The sequence below is a fragment of the Mercurialis annua genome, linkage group LG4, assembly GCF_937616625.2.
Source record: "Mercurialis annua linkage group LG4, ddMerAnnu1.2, whole genome shotgun sequence".
Taxonomy (NCBI): domain Eukaryota; kingdom Viridiplantae; phylum Streptophyta; class Magnoliopsida; order Malpighiales; family Euphorbiaceae; genus Mercurialis; species Mercurialis annua.
The window spans coordinates 39,527,484-39,545,619 of NC_065573.1; the positions used below are offsets into that span (position 1 = coordinate 39,527,484).

An 18,136-nucleotide genomic window follows, 5' to 3' on the forward strand; every position below is an offset into this window, starting at 1 on the left:
GAATTTGAATTTTTATTTAATTCTATATAGATTTTTTTTTTTTGAGTTTATCAAATCTCATTAAATCGAATATGACACATTTACATTTGTAAGAAATTAGAGATAATTCAAAAACTAAACCTGATGACCTGACATGGAACAAGTAACATGCTACCTGATTCGCAGAACTATCTTAGAAAGTAAAAATACATTATTAACTGTTTCGCCAATTAGAAGCAGTTTTCAATCAGTATTCGATCAAACTTCTTCTTTTAAAAGTTATTTTTAGAAAACCATCGATTTATTATAAAAACTGCTTGAAATTATTTTGACAACGATCACAAACTATGTTTAAGATATCGTTGGAACTGTTTTTTTTAGTAAAACACGCGAGAGCGAGATGCAAAAACGTTAAGAGTACAATTTTAAATTATAGCATGCTTTAAAGTAGGAAAATCAAGCGATAGAATGTCACTAAACTTCTTAATCGAGTAATTCTCTCTCTTCTTAACTTCGGCTTTTTTCTCGAAACTAACTACTCCTTATGATATGCCACCTCAACCTCTCGATCTAAGAGCATCTGAGAATATTTCCGGAAAACTAAATATATTAAGCTTAACAAACACTTAATTCTTGAAGATAATTCTATTTCGACTGCATCCCATATGCTTTTCAAGAGGATCTTTCCACTTACGTTGGTCGCTTAGTGGAGCGTAGACAGACCTTATAAGGCAAAGAAAGCAAACCTTCTAACCAGGGTCAACAGACCGGATCCAACCAACAAGCTGGAGCTATCAGACTTGCTGCTAACTGTAAAATCAGTTCCTGGTTTGTTACCTTATAGAGAGTGACCTGCATAGTTTTGCTAAAGAATATGGATTGCTTTCAGATTGAGAGTTCATTACAAACAAACATAACTGTTCTTATGAATACTGATCTTCATCCAGATCCTTCAGCAAAACAAAAAACTGATACACAAATATTGAACGAGGGAAGCAAAATCGCCATTGCCAAATCCCAAAATCAAGACCTCGAAATGTGCTGTAATAAAATGGCAATGGCAGCATGCAACACATAACAGAAATTCTTGAAACAAAAGAACTACAAAAGCTTTAGCTCCAACAATACCGTCTCATCTCTACCATTTTTTTCCAACTTCAGTGTCAATTTGCCTCTGAACTTGCATAGGATGAACAAATAACATCAAAATTATCCTTTTTATCAACTATTCATTACTTATCAATTAGACCAAATATATCAATTTTGAAAACCAACTGTAAGGGCTAATTAACCAAAAAAATTGGATTAATTGATCATAATTTGGTCTAATTGATAAAATAAATTTTAGCGCTGATTGCTCATCACGTATAAGTTAAGGAGGCAAATTGATATTTAATTCGTTCTTCCCCCTTCAGGCAAGGTGCAGCACATTGTACAACACTCTACATCTCAGCCTGACGCTGAACAAGAAGATCGCCCCATTGATAAGAAAGGAGAGAATTTCGGGACACTGCAAACTCTATTCCTATCCGAGCTACATAAACCCCCCACGGGCTGCGTCCACCACCACGCTTCATCTTTTTAAAACTGCATCATCTCAAAGGTCATCGACTCATCCCATCAAAACTTTCAGCAGCATTAAGGATGCTGAACATGTAAGAAAAGAACAGTTTTGAACTTCGGCAAAAAGAGATGGAAAACCGTCAAAAAGTCGAGTTTTAAATAAAAGTGTGACTAATACTCGATGTGAATTTCCGACTACTCGAAATCACTGCACTGTTTATTCTCTACACATGTCAGCATATTTGTGCCATGAACAACCTTGAGTGCTCTATGACCGTAAGTGTCACTTAAAGATCCAAATTCTGATTCATCATCATCACTATCAATGTGTTTTGGTGTTACGCGGTTCTGATAACTTCTGCGCTGAACAAGAAATACATTGAAGTAATAACTCACCAAATCTTCCTTTGTCTTTCTATGAAAATACTTACGTGAGTTATCCCAGAATGACCTATCCAGAGATGGGAGATTACACCTCACCACATCCTTAAACCTCTTCTCTTCCTCAACAGTCCATCTAAGTGAGATTTCTTCGCCCATGCGATCAAATTTCCAATGATAGAACATAGAGCCTAGTTCAATTTTCAACTTTACCCTGTTTTCAGCAATGTGAAATCTCACACATTCAACCGAACCAGGAAGGTCACAATCACAGATATCGGGTCTTCCCTTTCCTATAGAATCTGCTTCAATGTGGACATTGTGCTCTCCATATTCCAAAGGCCATACCTTCGTGCCTAACCATTTAGAATCGCTCTCGCAAACCGAGCCAGTCCATTCAGGGACTTCAGCTTGAAAACGGCGACCCACAAAAACATGCCTATGGACGTGTTCATCCGAAAGTGGCCCGAGTGTTGTAGTCACAGCAGATAAATCATCAGCCAGAACCGTTGACTCCTTGAATGCATCATTAATCCGAGTCTTGGGAGGACTTGTCAATTGAGTTTTAGGGGCTGAACGTGATGAATTGCAACAAGAGCAGGTACGGGATTTTATTAAAGCAGGGAGCCGCTCACTGCTTCTTAACATCTCCGCAGAAGGTTCATTGAGAGGAATAACATCCTCATACATGGATGGATGCATCTTGTGATTGTTCTGTAGGGTTTAAATTGTTTAATAAAGAATAAGCATAGTAGCAATAGCTTATTATGTTACTTACTAAAAATATCCAAACTCATAGATATAAATGTGTTAGGACATGTATGGATTACTAATGTGCAAACTAAAGGATGATACCAAAAAAAAATCCATGGTTATAGGTTTACAGTTACTAGGCTATGCACTAAAATGAGAATAGTGTCCATCACAGGCGTAAAACCGGATAGACAAAACTGAGAAACCTTACACGAAATCTGAATTTAAGATATAAGTTGCCAAATAGGTTCTATAAGACCAAAATTTAACCTGAAACAGCAGAAAATTTTAGGCGGTGATGGAACAACATGCTCAAAAAGAAGACGAACACATGAAGCAATAAATGGATTACTTGTAAAGAAATGGAAAAAGCACTGATAAAGTTAAGTTATGTGAAAAGCAATTCATAAGCACACCAACGGATGTATCAAAAAATCAAACACATTTAAGCAAGAGGAGATTGGCAAGAGAGCTGGATCCAATATGACCAGTCTTCAGCTATGAAAACAGTGATTTAAAAAGAAGGATTATTTGCAAATAAAAGCCCACTTTCACCTTTTTAGCGATTAAGCGTGTCTTTTAAACTTCGGCAACCGATCGCCCAACCTTTCATTTTTTTGACATTTTTGGCTCGAAGCCATAACCCGGCATCGGTTTGTTCATTATATAACTGCCAAAAAAACGTCATTTGGTGAAGGAAAAATGCTTTTGGTGTGGCTGTGGGGTGCCAACTTTTATATGTTGTGCTTAAAATGCTAAAAAGGCGAAAGATTAGGCTTTTATTTACAAATAGGTACAATGATTCTTTACATCCACAACATTGTTCATTTTGTCAAATATATCCCTAAAACACAATTTTGACATTTTTATCCGTCAATTTTGTAAATTGGGAAATATAAATTATAACTATCTTTAAAATTTATTTTTGTAAGTTTTTGATTCTATAAATAATTATTTTGATCTTTAATTTCAGTTCATGAGGAGAAATTTAGGTTTAAAATGAGAATTATGTGCCCGAAAATAGGTTTAAATTGAGAGTTGGGATATATTTGTTCCGATTTGTAAAATTGATGAACCACAATGTCCAAATTATACTTTAGGGATATATTTGACAAAATAGTCAAAGTTGTGAATATAAAAAATCATTTTTCTTTGCAAATTGATATTATTGAAAATTTCAATTTTTTCTCCTCCCGAGTCGGATCATATGTCGATTTTCAATCGAACTAGTTGAATCGAGTGGTTTTGGAAACAATAAAGGTAATGAATTAGAATTTGAAATACATACAACGTAGAAGTCATTTCAAATCCTCAATTTTGAATGTGTAAAAATGAAAATTGAGTTGGATTTGACTCAAATCCAAATCCAACAAATTCTACAATCCAAATAAAGGATTTGGATCAAATCCAAATACACCCTTATCCAAACCACACTAACGCTTTGCATGGATACTCAAATACAAATCCAACAAATTCTACAATCCAAATAAAGGATTTGGATCAAATCCAAATCCACCCTTATCCAAACCACCCTAACGCTATGCATGGATAGGGGGTAGAAAGAGGAAGATAATATAAAGAGAAGGGAATGGAGGGGAAGGAAAGGGAAGTTAAAATCAAAATTTAATAGTGTCTGGATAGCTAACATAATTGGAATGGTGAAGGAGGAGAATGTATATAATTTTTATTTGAACAAATAAAAAGAAAGAAATAATAATTTTTAATTGGTAAATATATTTTTCAAGATTTATCATATATTTTTTAATTTTCTTTAATAGTTCTATAGAAAACTAACCAACCATTGATAAATTTAATAAAATTAAGTTCATAACAATGAGCGTCAACTATCAATTCTTTTTCAAATCAATACACCGAGTGAAAATCCGGTGAAAATCGCTGAGATGGCATCTAGATGTGACATGTAAAACGAATCAGATAGCGACACGCCAGGGATCTTCACCAAATTTTAAAACGGTGTATGAATTTGAAAAAATTGATAGTTAGCGTATGAAAATGACGATTTTTAAACAATGTGATTAAAATGGCAAAATGTTTAAAGTTGGTGAATTTTTATTACATTATCTCAAAAAAAAAATCCTATTAATTAATAAAAAAAATATGAAAAAAAAAATTATTTTAATAATTATTGAAAATAAAAAAATTATTAAGATATAAAAAATAATTATTAAAATGTTTAAACAGATATAATATAAAAGATAAAAAAAATCAATACTAATTTTTTTAATATGATGTGAATATGTATAAGAATAAATTAAAAATTATTGAAATTTTATAAAGACGAAAAATACATTTATCATATAAATTTTATGTTTTTAATTGGAGTTGAATTTGTCTACACCCAAAATGGGTAGTAATTGATTTCAACTCCTGGAAGGTGAATGAAGGGGAATGATTCATCTTCCTTTCCCTTCCCTTTCTAATTAAATAGTTTGTCCAAACAAAAAAATATATAATTCCCCTCATATTACCTTCCCTTCCCCTTGTATTAAACCCAATCCATGCAAGTCTAAAACAATTAGATCCCACTTTGTATTTAAACCTACACTAATTTAAATAGAGGAAAATCTCTATTAGCTAACTCGGAGTAGATGAGAACTAAAACTAGGTTGAGTAGAGGTGATTGCATAATCATCCATCTAACCGTATTGGCAATAAGCCTACAAAATATCAAACTTAAACGAGGCATTGTTTCTTCATAAATTTCATTTATTTAAATCCAATATAAGTTCAATTTTATATGAGAATGTAGGATTCAACGGTGTGGAAATTAAAAAAATCCGTAAGACGTGCGGAAAATTAATGTATTGCCACACATTTCTAAAATGTGTTTAACATGCATGTTTAGCAATGGCCATCACCGTGCTCTAGCCTCTACATTTAATGAATCTGCTAGCAAGTTAGCCTATAATCATTATCAACGATGAAGTATGTGTTTTATCGTAATACATCAAATCAACCATCTACAGTAGCATGTCAAAATTGTATGCCCATTTGGAAGATTTGAATCCATTAGTCATACTAATTCAGGTTACTTTTAGTAAAGAAGGAAACAAAAATAAGACATTATATGAGATTTACCTGCAGCAGAGACTGTTTGGAGCTTATATGAACCTGCCTTTTTTTCAAAAGAGCATCCCTTGCTCCAATGGCTAGGGCCCACAATTCGTCGCCTTTGTGATCTTTCAACTCTGACAATGACGGTATTTCCCCAATCGAAGGGTGATCAGGACATTTTGCAATTTGGTTCACCCAGTTCAGCATTCTTGATACTGACTCTCGTTTTCTTTTCCGTGAACTGAACAATTTCTTACCAATTATCGTGTCCAAGATTACAACATCGTCATCATTAATAGCATTGTTATTAGAACATTTCTCAAGACAGCGGTTCTCGTCCCCTAATGCTCGGATACAGGGAGGATGCACATGTATATCCAGAGCCTTCCCCTTGCATTTGTCGTTATAATCATGAAATTTTTCGTCATCATCAGTATGCTTACTACCAATACCGTTGCATTTTCTATCCACATCTATAGTATCTACCGGACTTAATTTACTCTTCACAACATCCGTAACCATATGTATCTTCTTTTTCTTATTTTTTTTATCTTTACCCATTCTAAATCCATATAACAACAATCTTTTAAACTCCGCCTCTAGATTTCCACCAGGCCGGCCCTGCCTATTTCCTGATTTTCCATTGCTGCTGCTTCTCTTCCTCAACCATCTTTCCAACTCATACAAGTACTGAAAGTAAACTAATTTAATTGAAGCTGAAGCTTGAACATCCAAACCTAGCTCTTTAACCACAAAGCTCCAAAATCCATTCACCAAATCAAACCCGCCTCTCTTTTTCACCACCCGAAAAAGTTCTAACAAGTCCAGTGATTTCCCATCACCAAGCATAGCTGGAATAGGCCTATAGCATCCCCTAGAAGCAGCCTCATCAGCTAAAACTGAAAGAACCTGATCAAACAGGCAACTTAATATCGCTTCGTTATCATCATTAGACTCGTCTAGAGCTTTATGATCCTTCACAGAAGAATTCACATCAGGACGACAAATACTATCCTTATTTTCGTTAATTACATCGATACAATCTAAAGAACCATTTCTCAGCATTGACCATCCTGCCATGAACCTCTATTGTAATATTATTTTCATCTCAGCTCAATGTCCTTTGCAATCACACATAAAAAAACCAGAAAAAATATCAGAAAATTATAATTTTTGAAGCTGTTTCAACAAGCTGTTATATTTAAAAAAATAAGAATAAGAAAGTACCACATAAAAATGAATTGATATGAAGCTTGAAATCGAGTTAATATTGCATGCTACTATAAAAAGCTTAACAAAGTTGGCAGCTTTTTTTTTTAAAAAAAAAAGAGATTCTTACCTCATTCTTTGTGTCTTAAAATGAATTTGGTCTTCTGGGTTATGTTCCTTTACCTGAAAATTCACCAAATTCATGAAAATAAAGCTAAAAATAAAAAGAGGAAGAATAACCCTAAATTAAGGATAAACCCTAAAAAATTAAGAATAGAGAAATTTTGGATTCTTAAAAAAAATAATTAGGAGCAGAAATTGAAAAGAAATATTGAAAGGGATCTAATTGAACTATACCTTTAGGCAATAAAAATGGAATTTTTATGATTAGGGTCTCAAAGGGTGAAAGGAAGATTGGGGATTATGGATGGTAATTAACCTATTTTCTCAATTCAAATCTAATTGATTTTGATTTTTTTTTATATAGAACTTGACCTTTTTGGGGATACCTATAAATTAAAATAAGATTGATTACTTGTAAGACGCTGATGATTCGATGAGCACTCTGATACTTAAATTAGTATTATTATATCCGGAAGTTTTTTGAAAGAAACCTTGTAAATCAGAAAAAATATAGAATTATTAGTCGATGGTGGTGATCTGATGCCTAAATTAGAATTGTGCGATTTGAGAGCTTTTGAATATATATTGAATTGGTTAAGTTTGTGAATATACCTTGAGTCTTTATATAATACCAGGGGTGAGCGGAAACAAAATCGTATTAAAATATTAAACTACACTGAACAAGAGTTTGTTTTTTGGCTCCGTTTATTTAGGTAAAATTTGGTGTTCGGTTTGTGGTGCGGTTTAGGCATTTTGGAAGCACGATAACATGATTCGCCTAACACATAAATTTAGCGAATTCGAGTTGAAGATTAGCAGGTTCGTGTCAGAACCGTGTCAATCTGTTTATGATACAAAATAAATGGGTCGTGTCACGGAATTACTTGCGAACCTAGCTAACCGCATAACCCAAAAGGTGCGGTTTGGGTTAACAAAATTCCAAACTTTGGTTGGTTGGTTTTGCTAGGTTTCCAACTAATTAAACCGAACGATGTTCACACTCATATAATAGTCTCTCGTCCTACTTTTTTTGTCACATAAAAAAAAATTATTCACAGTAAATTGAACACAATATTCAAAGGCGTATTATATGGCTGATGAAATCTATTTACAATGGGTAATATTTATTAAGAGTTTTGCATATCCAACAGATTTAAAAAGGATTAAATTTAAACAAATGTAAGAGTCTGCAAGAAAGGATGTCGAGAGAGCTTTCGATGTACTCCAATCTCGATGGAAAATAGTACGTGGTCATGTTCGTTTTTGGTATATAGACAAACTGAAAAATATAATATATACATGCCTAATATGATTGTGGAGGATGAAAAAGATGCAATAAGAAATTGGAATGACGACGAAGTAGAAATGCTAATACTCGTAGGCCAAGGATCTATCCAAGACTTTCAACATCAGAGAAATGCGAAACTACGTGATCGCAAAGTACACAATTGTCTCCGATCAGACTTGGTCGAACATATTTGGCACCATTTCAGAAAAATGAAAATTTGTAGTAGTTTTTTTTTTCTTCAAAATTTAGTGTTTTTGTCTGACAATGAATTCATCCATGTAGAAGTTTCATTAAAAAATTATGATTTTATGTGTTTCTTTTATAAATATTTTTTTTATTATTAATTCTTTTTATTATTGTAATATATTATGATTTTAAAAATAAAAATATATATAATTTAATATTTTTAATGTCATATTTTGAATAATTTATAATATATTTTTTAAAATAATTTATAATTAATATGTAATTATTTATATGTAATTTAAAAAGAATCAAATATGAATATAATATGTTTTTTATAAAAACAAAAGTACTAGTATGTTATTTTTTATGAATAAAAGTACTAGTATGTAAGTGCATCTCTTGTTAGTTTACTTTTTAAAATCCAACCATTAATAGAAATTGTATAATAAAGATGAGTTTAATGAAAAGTTGATGTGTTATATACTCCTCAAACTTAAAAAAACAGTCTAACGAATAAAAAAAATATATAAAAAATATTTTTTTGTGTGACAGATGAGATAATGGGTTATAGGAAGTATACTGTAGAAAATCTAAGATAGTGTGAATTTTACACTATCTTGAATTTTTGGGTTAGAGATATTCTAATGTACAAAAACATAATAATCGGTATTTTCAATATTTTTAAAATGATTCAAATAAGCTCAAGCATGAGAGACAACTCGTTATGGCGGTAGTTTTTATTTTCAAAAATCAGATAGCGGGTGTTGAAGAAATTTGATCAAAGGCGGAACTTGATTAGAAAAAAAAATTATAATTTAATTTTTGTTTTTTAGATAGATTTGCAAATCAGATAATGTATATTAATATAATAGTCTGTTGTATGTTAGATCATCGGGTTTAATTTTTTAATTTTTATATTTTTTATAAATGCAACTGTTTCGAATTTGATTTAAGGTTGAATTGAAGAATTTAAAAAAATAAAAGAGGGACAACTCGACTACTCCGAGATTGAACTTAACTCCAATTATTTAGATTCATACTTATCAACAAGCGAGGCAACTATTGCTACTTGGTGCCCTTACGTGGAGAGAAGATTTCCTCAATAAAGAAAGAACAAATTACACTAACATTTGTGAAGTATATCATAACTAATAATTTGGTACCTCTTATTTTAAAAGTCTATTTAATAGTTTTTTAATTTTAATTTTATTAATTATTGGATCCCTCCATTAATTTCGATACTTACTTTTAAACGATTTGGTCCCTCACTTTTAAACAATTTAATACCCGAGTTTCAATCCCTTAAACGATTTGATCCCTCAAATTAACAGAAGGATCTCTCAGTTAACAGAATTAAAACAGAAGGATCATTAAATAGACTTTGAAACAAGTGGTACCAATCTGTTAATTATAATATACCTCAGGGATCTCTAAATAATTTGTTCATAAAAAAAAACATCATATCACATTTTTAAGGGTATGTTTTGACATTATTAAAATTTAATAAGAATAAAAAATATTTATTTAATTGGAGTTGAATATATCTACATTATAAAATATAGCGTGTAATTAATTTCAACTCATGTAAATGATTCACCTTGTTTTTTTATTTTTCTTCTTATTAATTATATTATCTAAACAAAAAAAATCAACTTCCGTCGTGTTACCTTCCCTTTATCTTCTATTGAAACAAGGATCATTTTACCACCCCAATCCCTCAATGTGCATTGAAATATAAAAAAAGTTAAAATTAGCAAAAAATATATAACTAATAAAACGTAACACGCTCTCCACTTTTGCATAGAAAAAAGTATATAATGGTCTTTGATATTTTTTTTTTCATTTAATAAATTGATATTTGATATTGTTTAAATTTAATTATATCCTCATAATTTTTACAGTTTAAATATCAACCTCTACTCCGACAACAATTTCGGCAACGTTTTTGTATTTTGTTTTCAATTTTCAGGAGCAACAGCCCCTCGGGCGAGGAAAAGCAGCAGATTTGCTCCTCGGGCGAGGAGGAGTAGCAAATCTGCTCCTCGCCCGAGGAGCATATCTGCCGGCGGCGGGCGGCGGCGAAAAGTGTTGGGTGGTGACCGTGCAAAAGAACAAAAACAATGGGTTTTTTGGTTTAGGGCAGTCGTTTTGGTTGGAGATAGTGACAGTTGAGACGGAGAAAAAAAATAGAATTTAGTATATGTTTAATTTAGAAAAGGTCGTCCTTAATTAATTTGGTTTACTTATGATTAATTAGTATTTAATTATGATTAATTATAGTAAATTATGATTTACTATGAAACTCGCTCACTGGTTTTTGTCAGAAGGGGGTTTTTGATCTGGTTTTGTCAAGACGTGGCTTTGCTAATATTGACTTCTTTTGATACTTTGAGCAACATGAGGAGGTAAAATGATCTTTTGTTCTTCTCCTATTAAATTTAATTCATGCAATCTCTTAGTATTAGATATTATAGTTTTTGATTATCAGGAAACGTTTATTAAACTTATAATCTTGAGTGAATGATATTCAGCACTAATTCTGTTTAAACTATAACTCACAGGTCAGATATTCATATTAATACATTATTGTGTTCCTTTTAGATTAACAAGTTTAATTGCTCATTTGTTAAGGCATCCATTTCATATTCTACTCTTTATTTTTAGTACGAATGTCCTCTCTACCTGAATTACTAATCATTATGGATTAATTGCAAATTAGATTACAATTTTTAATGTGATTTATAATTACATCATGAACTTTGAAATTCACAATATTAATTACCAGCTTTCATGTTTTGATAAATTGGAACACCGACCAATCATACAACAATAAAAATATTGACATGGATGCATTTTTTTAGCCTAGTGTTCTGATTTTCCAAAAAATGAAAGTTGATGAACGACATTACCAAATTTTAAAATTTATATTATACTGCAAATCACACTAAAATTCGTGAATTAATTTATAATTAACACAATAATTATTGTATATCTATCTACTCGTATTTTTTAAAAGAAAGAGTATTGAAAAAATCGTCAATTTGAGCCAAAAGTTTCAATTATAGTCATTCGTTCATATTAGAGTGGAGAAAAAATTTTAATATACCCTTTATATTATTCCAATATGCTCTTTTACCATCAAAAATCTCAAACATGGAAAGCATATTTGAATATTTTTCGCTCCAATTAAAACAAATAGTTATTGAAACTGCAAATTGAGTAATTGGCTGAAATTGACAATTTTTAAAGTTTCGGCCATAAATAAAAAAAATAAAAAAATAAATCGTGTTTCAATGATTTAGCCTACATTAAATATGAAGGTTATTACATTTTTTAAAAAACTAGTTTTTTTCAACACGTGCGCTGTACGTGGTTTTTAAATTTTACATTAAACATCACTTAATTATATATTTTTATTTTATATTAATATTTAAATATAAATAAGCTAATATATAAAAAAATGCCCTATTAGCTAATAAGCTATCATGTTATTTTTATTTTTATTGTGATTTTGATGTTATTAAATCTCTCATCTATTAACATGCATTGTTTCCGAAATGTAAATATTTGATGATTTCAATTGTTCTATTTACAAACGTTTAGGAAAAATCTCCATTAAGTTCAAACGTTTAAATCGTCTCGATAATATCGAAACATATATGATAACGTTTTAAAAATGTCTAACTCCTAAATGGAGTGTGCTTGTGCTGATGTGTCACTTAGGTAACGTGTCGATGGTTGCCAAATTGATAAAAATTAAACCTTAGCAAGACTAAACGTTTAGTAAAAATCTCCATAATGTCTAAACGTTTTGTAAAAATCTCCATAATGTCCAAAATTATATTATGACGTGGCACGCACGACATTGCCACCTAAGCAACATATCATCAATTTTGAGGGTTAGACAGTTTTAAAACGTTATCATATAGGTTTGTACATTATCGAGACGATTAAAACGTTTGGATATAATGGAAACTTTCGCTAAACGTTTGGCCCTATTAGGTCATTACGCCTATATAAAAACACCCTATTATAGCTAATAAGCTATCATGTTATATTTTTTTTTTGTGATTTGATGTTATTAGATTTCTCATTTATTAACATGCATTATTTCCGAAATGTAATATTTGGTGGTTATAATTGTTCTATTTACATATGTAAATTTTGCTTTAGCCATCCATTAGTAATCGTTTAAGTTTTGCCTCTTTCAAACTAATCTTTGCATTTTTTAATAAAAAAAACAGATTGTATTATGGGCTCTTTAATATTAACTAATATCGACTCGATTCGAGCTATCACAGTGTTGATAGACTACTTCTTTTGATATTGTTGAAGCAAACCCATATTATTTTTTAAAGTAATTAACTAATAAATATATAAAAATTTATTGGTTTTCGAGTTTTAGTTTAAAAGACAAAATATGAAAATAGAATTGGAATAAAGCAGCAAAGGAAAGAAAATATCAGAGCTTTGACATGAATATTATTTATAACATGATTACTCAATGTTTAATGAAATTCATTATACTTTTATAGCCACAATGGTGTATTTGTGCAATCCTATCATGATTAGGAATACTAATATGTATTAGAAATACTATCTAGTTCGACTTTTTTTTAATATATAATCTTTATAGAATTAGGAATATCAACTTTGCATTTGTTAAGTATAAGTGTTCTTGTATGTTTAGGTCTTCTTAGAGTAGTAAATATGGAAAGTGCATCAACAACTCAATCCACGATTAGGATTAGGAAAATGTATAGACGGTATTTTTGTCCATGGATGAGGATATTTTTGTCATAAATGGAAGTGTTCCCCCCGCTAATACACTTTTATATATGTTATAGATTATAGATTGTTATGAATAAAACATTATAATTATTATTTATAATTTTTTTATTATTAAACGATACTCTATCTATATGGTAACCTATTTTTATATATATATTATTAACAAAAGTATATATGCATGTATTTATAGTATTCTTTTTTTCGAAGTATTTATAGTAATATTTTAATTATTGATTTGGTTTTTTAGTTTAAAAAATATCCAAACCGAACTAAACTATTTTCTTCTAATGATTGACCTATTATTGTTATTCGAGTGTTTATCCCATATAACTGTTGCGCCATGTCATTTTTACAACAAATTAATGAGCATTTGCGATAGAAATATTTTTAATTATTACTTATTGCTTCTATCATTCAATTTTTAACATGACTAACACATTATTTGTTTGTTGCACGAATAACATAACGCAACGGTTGTGTTATATAATTTTCCTTGCTATCTTGTTCAATGCAGCTTGGTTGTTTGATTTTTACGGATTCCTACATGTGCTTTTGCTCATAAAATAATCCTAGCCATCTAAAGTTTTACCATTTCTTTTTATTTTTATGGCTACCATCAACAGTAAATAAATTATTTTTAATTATTATTTCTACCGTTGACAGTAGACAACCTCAATTTTATTACTTTTTGTTTAATGTTTTTTCTTATTTTACTAATCATTATAAAATTAAGACTCCATATTTTAGTAAGGATATCAATATTATACGTTTCAACATTAAATATGATGCTTTAACATTAAAAATAAAATTATTTGATAAAAAAAATATATAATATAACTTTTTGCTTTAGCTTTATTTTCTTTAATAGTTCATTGATTAAGTATTACATTCTTTATTTTTATCTTTCTTAATATAAATTTATTTTGTCCTCCCTAAAATTTTATTTTATAAATATAGAAGGGATTGAATCGACTGTAAAATTCTAACAAAGCAAATATGTAATTTTTAGTTTTAGATTTATTATAGGCCTAATGGTAAAAAAAACCCAAACCTTTACGACTTGTTGCAATTATATCCAAACCTTTTAATTTTTGCAATACTATCCAAATTGTATTTTTTTTATTGCAATAATATCCAAATTGCATTTTTTATAGCAATAATAGTCAAATTGATGGCTAAACTTGTTGTTTTCAATTAAGATATTAGGCTATTATTATGTTTTGATGTATAATAATATAGTAAAAGTCCCAAAAAATGGCAAAAAACTCAAAAAAAATCACATAAAAAGTGCAATTTGGATATTATTGCAACAAAATAATACAATTTGGATATTATTGCAAAAATTAAAAGGTTTGGATATAATTGCAACAAGTCGTAAAGGTTTGGGTTTTTTTTGCCATTAAGCCTTTATTATATGATCTCCAAAATAATATTGGGCATATTCTTACTCGCAGAGTTTAAAAGTTTAGCCACGAAAATAACTCGAACTTCATTTGCACCGAATTTCAAATAACTCACAATAATTCATTTACAATTACAACCCTTGCTAAGCTTAGGAACAGACAGGCCTAACTGATTCCATGGACAGCTCCAGCAAAATTTACTTTTTCAGATACGAACAGTCTGAGTTTCAAGATAAATTGGAAATCAAGTCACTGCCACACAAAACCAAAGGCCTCTAAAAAAGTGGGAATCACATAAAAAAAACAAAAGAAAATAGGCTAAACCCTTGAAAAAAAGAACTCGATTGAAGAAAAACACAAAGTTGAGGATCGGAAAAAGAATAGGGACCATATAACCAAAACGAGTATCAACAAAAACAAACTTAAATGTAAAAATTCGACGAGTATTATTTACATAACCATCCAAAAAATTCCGTTCTTTTCACCCTTGCTTACATTGACCGCATAAGCGGCCAAGCTAACAAATAAAAACAGCAATCACCAGGCATATGTGATTTACACAGCTACTTAAAAAGATAAAAGAAAAAAGAAAAACTATCAAAGGTATTTGATTTGCAGATTGCAGAAAAAGTACGCTAAGAGAGACAAAGGAACGTGATTAGCATGAATATATAGGTATTATATCACCTGCACTATGTTGAAACAAACATCGGAACCAGCGGACAAGAATCCCATTCCGATATTTTTTTTCCTAGTTTGTTTCTTCTTGTATTTGCAGGCTGAAGGCACATAGACATCATGCATTGACACGGCACCGACTCTTCAAAAAGTAAAAGAAACTGCAGCTAAATCTGTGGCGACCACAGAACTGTGTATGCAAAAGAACTTAAAAGACGGTGGATTTCTAAATTTTGCATCTCATACTTAAATTCAAACAGCTAAGAACTTGACCAAGGTTGACGTTTCTGCTTAACCGCTAAATGGGAGGGTCAATTATCATTTCCTGCATCATCAAAAAGCATACAATGCTGTTACCGTCAATGTCAATGGAAGATCTTAAACAAAACAGATGACACGTGAAAGAGTTTTATGAGGCAAACCTTATCACAAACGGGACAATTGTCACTTCTTTCCATCCATTCAAGAATGCATGATAGGTGAAAATGGTGCTCGCATAATGTGGTAATTTTTGGATTCTCTGCATCATATTCTGCAGACGCACAAACATGAAGAGATTATTTACCTAAGATGCGCACAAATTGCAATGGAGGAAAGAAAATGGTAACCTTACCTTCCAGACAGGTGGGACAGCAATCCTCCTCCTCTGTTGCAGAAACAAGAGATTCAACCGGCTTTGAGACCTCAACTCCTAGCTCCTTTTCTGAATAAAGTTCTAACTTAGTTTGTGCCTTGGTGTCTGACTCCTTCATATCCTCACACTTAACTGAAGTTACTCGAGTATTGATGTCAGCTGTTTCTTGAACAGAACCAGAATTTGTTGTTTCCGCTGTTCGATCATTTTTTAGACTGGAACTTTCCTGATCCCCTTGCGGAATCTGGGGATGTCCTATAACCACATCAAATGGGATAGGAGGAGGTGGTGGCCTATATGCATCAGGGACTGAAGTGTCGAGATTTGTATCAACCAAGAGTCCTCTCGACAGGAAGCCGACAGCACTCTGGCGAGATGATAGCGGGAGATGTTCTTCTGCCGCTCTGGGATACTGCAGAAAGAGTAGCGGGTTCCATAAGTGACGATTACAATAAAAATAATAATTAATTACCCATCGGAGGGCGATTGTAAGCAATTGAACACATGGTACAGAGCATAACACGTAATGGACAAACCATATAACCAAAATAATTTAATAAAAACATAGACAGCGGACCGACTAACAAGCATGCCATAGCTTTCCTTGCATGAAATTGATCATCAACTCACCAAGTCTAATTGTCTACATAGAACTTAATCAGCCACATTACCTTTAAATCTAATAGACTAAACAAACATATATGCTCAATTAGTTTGATCATAGCTCTCCAATCACCACCAACTAGCTCAACACAGTAATACAAATAATCAAAGGAAATAAACAATAAATAACCCCAGAAAGATACTTCTCTATAATAAACACATGCTATAAACTAAGCAGCACAAACACTTCATTCAAACAACATGTCATAAACTTCCGTTTCGGACACCAAACTTCAATTTTAACAACAGGACCTTAAATTAACACGAGTGTCCCGTTTTTCGGTATCCGTGTCCGTGCTGCGTGACAAAACTAAAAAACACAAGCATTTACACAATAGGGTTTATACTAACATAATAATAAGCAGGTGCACTATTAATCTCAGTTCCCTTAGAAGAACAGCAACAGCAACCTCCCATTATTTTCTTTCTACTTTATCTCCAGTAACTCATTCTTGTCTCTGCATCATAAACAACTACCTGTAAATTACAATTAAAAACAATCAAAATTAAACAACTCAATTAGCATAATCCAATAAAAAAACCATTAAAGATTACACAAACCCTAGTGCAAAATCACAAGCAATCAATCAAAACTAAAAACTGATTAAAAAAACTTAACATAAAATCTTATCTGCTTAAGCTCATAAATAAATAATCAAAGCTGCAACAATACCTGATTTGATTGAAATATGATGAAGAATTTGAACTGGACTAAACTGAATTCAAATGAATAAAAATAAAATTGATTGATGAATAATTTCAATTTCAAGCTGAAAAAAACGTTTCAATTCTCTTTGAGAGAACAAAATAAAGAGAGAGGAGGCGTTGTATTGCGTGCAAAGAGAATGACTTTAACTGAAAAAGGAAGACTCTATTTTGTTAATTATTCAGTTTTTAATTTAAGTACTTAATTTTAATCTTTTACTAATCATGACTACTAATTATCTTTCTAAATTCAGCTAAATTTGTAAATTTAATTGATTTTTATTTGGTTAATGATATTTATTTTTAGCATAAGTTTGTGTTAATGCACTGTTTTTTTGTGAGTAATGTGATATATTTGATAGGTTGTTTACGTCAATAAAACATTGGATAAATGAAGAAATTCCTAAAGATAATAAAATACAGGAAATAATTACGAAGTTGGTTAGAGTTGTACACCTAATTTTCAATTTTTAATTTTCAAATTTCTAAAATTGAAAATTGTACATTACATACAATACAACACAAACACACGACTGGTGTCGATTTGTTAATAAATAGTTTAGACTTTTTTTATGTTTTAAAAATCAAAATCAAAATTGCATTAGGATCTTTTTTTTACATTACATCCTGAACTCGTATTATTTGAATTAGTGTAAAAAATGACAATATAGGTTAGTTAATCTATTTAAATATAATATAATAATA

The 18,136-nt window shown here is 30.9% G+C and overlaps 2 protein-coding genes across 3 annotated transcripts; both read right to left on the reverse strand.

The window, feature by feature from the left end:
- Window positions 1–588: 588 nt before the first annotated feature.
- Window positions 589–7,466, reverse strand: LOC126677541 (AT-rich interactive domain-containing protein 2-like). Its single transcript, XM_050372215.2, has 4 exons — window positions 7,318–7,466; window positions 7,091–7,143; window positions 5,776–6,872; window positions 589–2,637 (listed from the first exon to the last, which is right to left on the reverse strand). Exons 3-4 carry the CDS (start codon window positions 6,829–6,831, stop codon window positions 1,738–1,740), a joined length of 1,956 nt encoding a protein of 651 aa, XP_050228172.1. The 5' UTR covers window positions 6,832–6,872; window positions 7,091–7,143; window positions 7,318–7,466; the 3' UTR covers window positions 589–1,737.
- A 7,677-nt stretch (window positions 7,467–15,143) lies between these two features.
- On the reverse strand, window positions 15,144–17,586 carry LOC126679369 (probable E3 ubiquitin-protein ligase RHB1A). 2 transcript variants are annotated; one of them, XM_050374385.2, is made up of 5 exons: window positions 17,400–17,586; window positions 17,078–17,184; window positions 16,043–16,475; window positions 15,852–15,961; window positions 15,144–15,754 (listed from the first exon to the last, which is right to left on the reverse strand). In XM_050374385.2, the coding sequence occupies exons 2-5, from the start codon at window positions 17,141–17,143 to the stop codon at window positions 15,728–15,730; spliced, it is 636 nt and encodes a 211-aa protein (XP_050230342.1). In that variant the 5' UTR covers window positions 17,144–17,184; window positions 17,400–17,586; the 3' UTR covers window positions 15,144–15,727. The 2 variants fall into 2 exon arrangements, with proteins under 2 accessions (XP_050230342.1, XP_050230341.1); XM_050374384.2 differs by having other exon boundaries at window positions 17,078–17,203; window positions 17,400–17,585.
- Between the last annotated feature and the right edge of the window lie 550 nt (window positions 17,587–18,136).

What these genes read in the sequence shown, in the direction of transcription:
- LOC126677541 (XM_050372215.2), bottom strand. Translation starts at nt 6,831, where the DNA reads ATGGCAGGATGGTCAATGCTGAGAAATGGTTCTTTAGATTGTATCGAT. An exon ending in CCAAACAGTCTCTGCTGCAG is followed by an intron (nt 2,638 to 5,775) that starts GTAAATCTCATA and finishes TAAACCCTACAG; the next exon opens with AACAATCACAAGATGCATCC.
- LOC126679369 (XM_050374385.2), bottom strand. Translation starts at nt 17,143, where the DNA reads ATGGGAGGTTGCTGTTGCTGTTCTTCTAAGGGAACTGAGATTAATAGT. An exon ending in CTGTCCCACCTGTCTGGAAG is followed by an intron (nt 15,962 to 16,042) that starts GTAAGGTTACCA and finishes GTGCGTCTGCAG; the next exon opens with AATATGATGCAGAGAATCCA. An exon ending in ATTGTCCCGTTTGTGATAAG is followed by an intron (nt 15,755 to 15,851) that starts GTTTGCCTCATA and finishes TTGATGATGCAG; the next exon opens with GAAATGATAATTGACCCTCC.